The sequence below is a fragment of the Cicer arietinum genome, chromosome 5 (assembly GCF_000331145.2).
Source record: "Cicer arietinum cultivar CDC Frontier isolate Library 1 chromosome 5, Cicar.CDCFrontier_v2.0, whole genome shotgun sequence".
In the NCBI taxonomy this organism is placed as follows: Eukaryota; Viridiplantae; Streptophyta; class Magnoliopsida; order Fabales; family Fabaceae; genus Cicer; species Cicer arietinum.
In genome coordinates, this window is record NC_021164.2 from 27,542,018 (window position 1) to 27,548,325 (window position 6,308).

A 6,308-nucleotide genomic window follows, 5' to 3' on the forward strand; every position below is an offset into this window, starting at 1 on the left:
TGAAAATTGAACTAAACTTAAAAGACTAAAGGTGTATATTTTTGCCAACAACTTAACATGTTATAAGTTGTTTTTACAGGTGTATCTAAATACTTATTTAAATATTTATATCATAAAGATAAATCCAAATCAACTCTAAACTAACTCTTCTATGTGCTCCCTTAACTTGGACTATGGCCTTGATTTAGGAAAAAAAAAAACCAAAGGAGTGTTCTCTATATTGAAATGTAAAAAATAAATAATGATCAACCAAAAATGTCTTCAGTAATGAATGATTCTTCTTCAGTATCAGTACATGTTTCTGAAGGTATCTGAAGTGATGCATAGTTTAGTTGTCTAGAAGCTTCATACAAAGCTATGCCAACACTTACTGATAGATTCAAACACCTGACATATGTTTCAACCATTGGGATCCTAATAGTCCCACCACCAAATGGTTCAGTTTTGCAGTCTAACAAGGCTTCAGGTGGAAGGCCAGTCGTTTCTGAACCGAATAAAAGATAATCGCCTTTTCTGTACGAAAAGTCCTGCAAAATACAAAGGAACCATACTTAATGGCTTATTCACATTTTCCTTTAGAATGAAATATAAGCAAAAAATAGTAGTTGAAACATTGATGTATTTGATTAAAAATTTACTCCAAATATATTAAATTTTCAACTACCATTTTTGCTTATATTTCATTTTAGAGAGTATACATCTGGAAAAAAACACAACTTTTGTGCCATTTGAAAGTATACTTCTGGATAAAGTACGTTGTTCAGAAGTAAACTTCTAGAACCATGCGTGGTTTTTTAGAAAAATGAGGTTGAGAAAAGTTGCTCCCTAATCCTTTTAACACATAATAAGTAATCTCTTGCAATATTGTTTGATTCCCACCCCATAAAAGGCCCAAATAATTCAATCACATTTTCCATATATAATATTGCTTGTAATATTGGATCATCCATAAGGGTGTTTGTTTGGTTAGAAAAATATTTTATCTTTTCACTTTTAATTACAAAACTGGCGTAATTGTTTTCAATTTGTTTCATGTTTTCAAAGATTTGTAAACATAATGAAAACAAGGTGCTTATTTTGTAATAAAAAGTTAAAACAGAAAATGTTTTTTTATGCCAAATAGACCCTAAATAAGAAAATATTAAGACATTTTGACTAACATAAAATTATAAATTACTTCACCTCAGTAAAAAACAAAAAAAAAAGATTTCTTATCATCTAATTTATACCGAAGCATAATGCTTAATTATCTCTTTATTTCAAGGGTAAGAAAATGATTGATTCTAATACACTCATATGGAGATTAATGTGATCTTCACCATACAATGTAGATTTTGGTTTTCTCTTGAAATCAGTTTACTTAAAACTGATATCCATTTATTACCTCCGTTCAAGTTGCAAAGTTTTGATCCTTTTCCTTTGTTTCATGCTAGTTGTATTCATTGTAGAATATACACTTGTTTTGTTTCTACAGTCAACTCGTTTATTCTCTCATGTTTTCATGCAGTTGAAATGAAACAGAATGTTTCTATAATGAGTAAAAAATTGGTTCAAAAGATAATTTCGAAAACTAAAGGACTCGGACAGAATTTTGGAAATTTTCTATTTGGATAAATGACATAATAAGAGACATGTTAGTCATCATGAATCAAATAGAGAAATGCTATCATTAAAAAGGACTGTGCTATTAAACTTAATGATAAGAAACTCACAGAGTGAATTTTTGTTCCCCTCTTTGTAAATGCTAGCAACCTCTTTTCACCCTCCTGTACCAAATAATAGTGACTTGTAGAGTCAAAAGAAAATTATGAGAGATTCCAACAATTTAACTTTTAGGATGATAATCACCTGTTGTCTGAAATAATCACGAAAACCTTCCCAAGAATCGTGGATTTTAACAACTACGTATCTACAATTTTGTGTTAATAATGGAAAACAAATATAGACAATAATGCAATACATCAATATTCAGTTATTTGTTGTCTTATTGTAGGAAAAGTTATATAGATCAACTGAAACAAATAGATGTATTAATTTTGAAAAGCAACACATTTCAACTAGTAAAAAACAATATTTAGAGGAAGCATGGGAGACAATAAGGGTCAAGCAGAACCCAATTTTAAATAAACCACGATAGACAATTAGGTATTCACAGTATTGGTACTACTCATGAAGTACTGACATAGGCACAGATGTTGGACACCACATTGATACTGACATTTTGACATAGGTAATAATTTTAAAAAATGAAATATTGAATGGAACTACATGTGTCGGTGTCATGTCGGTGTTGGAATCGACACGTGCCGGACACAAGACACACCTTTGATGGGAAGTGTCGGTGCTACATAGGGACATGGTACTACTACCCTACATAGCAGAAAAGTTTTTCTAGAATAGAAAAAGAGATGCAAATGAGAAAAAGGTTTCAACTTTTAAGAAGCATATATATCCATGGATACGGCCAGTAGTCCAATCCAGCTCGCTTTAGTTTGGTATCATCCACCTTATATCCTAATGGCTGAAAGGAAAGAAATACAAAGTCTATATAATTAGTCTTTTGAAAACAAACATGAAAATGAATGACAATCTTATTATCAAAAGTAAATAATTATTGACTAAGAAAGCAAAACTCACCCCAACTAAGTGTAGTCCAACAGCTGATGCTGCACATGTTCTGGCAATGCAGCCAGTGTTTCCTGGAATCTATCAAGAACATTATAAATACGAGAGCAACCTTCTTTAATTGAGAGTGTTGAAAGAAAGAAAACAACAGTGGCTTATGATGAAACCGTGTGTTTGAACTACATAGCTGAGTCGATTTGATATAAGCGCAAGGCAATAAATACAAAAACAAATATAGAACATACTATCCATATTTGCATGATATGATATGTCAATACAATAAATACAAAGATCGTAGTTCAATAGAGAGATTGTAATCGAAGCTAAAACTATTTTTACCAAAGTCATTGTGTGATAGAGGGGTTGAATATATATACGTTTTGTAAGTGATTTAAACTAGAATGTTCATTTAAATCAAAACTACCAAGACTTGTTCCAACCCCACTTTAACTATTTTGTTCTTTTTGTTTTATTATCAACCTTGTTCTCAATTTAAAGTTCATGGTAGCTTGAATTTTACTGCAGTATCCTAAAAAAATATATTAAATAGAAAAATATTGATTGATCATTACAATTTCTCATTTTTTTATATTTATTTTCATAAATTGGTTATTCTTTTGAATACAAGTCATTGTTAGTGGATTAAGGAATTCATGAAGAATATGACATAAACCAGTCTTTCTTGTGATATTGAATGATGCACTAACAGGTTTGACAAGTATCCTTATTATTTTTTAATAAAAAAAGATAAAGAAAATAATCTCTTGGCATCAAAATAGTATTTGAGACTATGCAACAGAGTTCTAACCGAAGGGGTAAGAAGTCGGTTTTCATCAACTCAAATGCAGTTCTTGTTACTTAACTAACTCTGAATCTATTCATTAAAAGAAGAAAATCATTTTGAAATCAAGAAGGTTTCTGCACATGGTAAATCATGGATACCATAATCCAATATGTTATCAACAAAAACATCAGTGGTAATTCTTCAGAATACAAGTCATATTTAGTGGATTAAGGAATTCATAAGGAAAATTATATAAAGTGATGCACTACCAGGTTTGAAGTATCCTTATTTTCTTATTTGTTAAAAAATGATAAAGAAAATAATTTCTTGGCACTTAAATAGTATTTGAGACTATAAAACAAATATCTAATCAAAGGGGTAAGAATTTGGTTTTCACCAACTCTAATGCAGTTTCGTGTACTTAACTAATTCTAAAATTTATTTTTTTTCCAAAACAAAAAAATCAACTCTGAAAGCAAGAAGGTTTTGCAAATGACAAATCATGGATATCATAATCCATTATGTTTCACACTGAAGAAACAAAAACATCTTTGTACATGTTATGAACAAAAGTTTCTCAATACTTATCACTGCCCCCAACTTCATGTATCCCTACTTAATAGATATGAACTTTCTTAAGAATGAATACATCGCAACCAACAAAAAATCTAAGTATTAGCACATTCAATAGTCAATACTACTGTTTAAATAGATGAAAAATAACTCATAATATCAATCAACATTGTATCATACAATAATTTAGAATATTTTAGATTATCTGTTCGGATTAAATTCCATATTCCTTATATATCATGATTATTTCCTTAAAAGAGTCTAGCATTAGTATAAATAAGGTTGCATTTCGATTGGCTTATATGAACAGTTTATCTAGGATTATCTATTGGCATATATACTTGACTTGACTTTGGTAGAGCTTATGAAAGCATCTTATGACTTGTCCATAACCTGGTTTAAGCTAATTTCAATAAGCTCTTTATTATAGTTTAGGGAAACAACTTATAGCTTACGTAAAAGTAATTTGACTATATTCGTTGACAATAAAAATAGCTTATACAAAAGTGTTTACTCTACAAACATTTAATTAACTTGTTTATCCAAACGGGTCCTAAACTGTCTTTGGTATCATCATGAAGCACATACATCATCTAATACCAGTATTAAGTCTCTATGTACAATTTTCCCTCCTTCTATACCACAATAATTGTAACAATTACATCATTCTATAAAATAGTTAAATCCCAATCCTTAACGAAGAATCAAAATCTTCTTTTGCAGATTGATTTTGCATTCACATATAATGTAGAAGTGTACAATTTGACACACCCTTTTTGAGGATTATGTTATGATATGATTTTTATTCTTTATAAGCTTTGTTGCTGAAGCTTCTTCTCTACAGTTCAATAAAGTCTTCCTTTGTTCAAAAGGGATTGACTAATTGAGTACCAAGTACAAGCAAAGGTTTCTCCATAGTCCTAAATAACCAACTTGAAGTTCTGTTATCATCATTATGGTTATCCTAATACAGCTAATAATGTGATCTTCAATATTTGTTTTTCATAGTTTTGGTTTTGGCAGCTAAACAACTTAATGAAACGCTTATACCATAAGCTCTTTTCATATAAGTTTTATGTATAAGATATTTCAATACCGAATGGTAAAGCAAACTAAAACTATTATCATATAAGCTATTTTCATAAGCTATCATAAAGAGCTTATAGAAATAAGCTAAAAAGAGCTTATACACATATCATAAGCTAATTTCATAAGCTATTTTAAACAGTCTGACAAGTACTTATATATGTAGATAAGTTCAAATAAATCAATCCAAACAAAAATACATCAGTAAACATCATGAATCACTAACATAAACACGGACACACCACACACAACCCTAACACAGAGACACTTGTAATATCAATGTGTTGAAATGTGTTGTATTGTCGGTGCCGTGTTAAACACAGACACCAGGCACAACCCTAAGACCAAACACACCTTTAATCTGTGATTGAATGTTTTAAATTAAAACAAAGCTAAATCTCAATTTGAAGTAGAAAATATTACCTGTGGGGAAACAAGCACAACCTGAAGAATGTTTGAATGTGAAGCTTCATTAACTGCCTCTCCAACACCCTGAGGCAAACTACCTTCTTCTTTGCTTATTTCAACAGCAGAAGAACCATCTATAACAACAACAACAACATTGAAACTTTATCGAAACAACAAAAGCAAATTAACCATAGAGAGAAAGAGAAGGAGAGAATTACTGAGAGAACAAAGGGGGTGGAAACGAGGTGTAGAAATGGAGGGAAAAGGTGAAGTGTGTTTGAATTGAAGTGAAGTGATTGTTTGACGAAAAAGAGAAAATTTGGAACGAAAATGAAAAGGGTTTGATGCTAAGTTGAGGGATTTGAGAGCAGGGAATGGAATGTCCATCGCTGACACTCTCACTCACTCCGTTAACTTAACTTCTTATTTCTATCCGATGTAGAGGGAGACCGTTATTACTTCGATGTTTTGTCTCTACTTTTAAGTTATGTACTCCTCCTTTAACCATCGGATAGGGTCATATATCGGTGTCCATCGACTAAAATTGAATACTTCAAATTTAAATTTGATATTAAAAATTAGACTAAATTATATCGGTGGTCACTTAACTTAATTTTAGTTAATATTTTAATTTTTAATTTTTATTTTTTTAGTTGATCTTTTATTTTATTTTAAGTGATAATTTAATATTTTATGTTTTAAAATATCAACATTGTTGTCCTTTTTTTTACAAAAATTCAAAAAATCATTAAAATTTTCAAACAACCCCATAAAATTCATTATCATCTTCAATAAAATGCAAATTTAATCAAATTCATAACTTAAATCTTTA

The 6,308-nt window shown here is 30.1% G+C and overlaps 1 protein-coding gene across 1 annotated transcript; it reads right to left on the minus strand.

Annotated features, from left to right (window-relative positions):
- Nucleotides 1-5,964, minus strand: LOC101510678 (uncharacterized). Its single transcript, XM_004513745.4, has 7 exons — nucleotides 5,695-5,964; nucleotides 5,492-5,610; nucleotides 2,638-2,706; nucleotides 2,463-2,521; nucleotides 1,849-1,909; nucleotides 1,713-1,766; nucleotides 1-527 (listed from the first exon to the last, which is right to left on the minus strand). Exons 1-7 carry the CDS (start codon nucleotides 5,861-5,863, stop codon nucleotides 246-248), a joined length of 813 nt encoding a protein of 270 aa, XP_004513802.1. The 5' UTR covers nucleotides 5,864-5,964; the 3' UTR covers nucleotides 1-245.
- Between the last annotated feature and the right edge of the window lie 344 nt (nucleotides 5,965-6,308).

What these genes read in the sequence shown, in the direction of transcription:
- LOC101510678 (XM_004513745.4), bottom strand. Translation starts at nt 5,863, where the DNA reads ATGGACATTCCATTCCCTGCTCTCAAATCCCTCAACTTAGCATCAAAC. An exon ending in CCACCCCCTTTGTTCTCTCA is followed by an intron (nt 5,611 to 5,694) that starts GTAATTCTCTCC and finishes TTGTTGTTATAG; the next exon opens with ATGGTTCTTCTGCTGTTGAA. An exon ending in TTGGACTACACTTAGTTGGG is followed by an intron (nt 2,522 to 2,637) that starts GTGAGTTTTGCT and finishes CTTTCCTTTCAG; the next exon opens with CCATTAGGATATAAGGTGGA.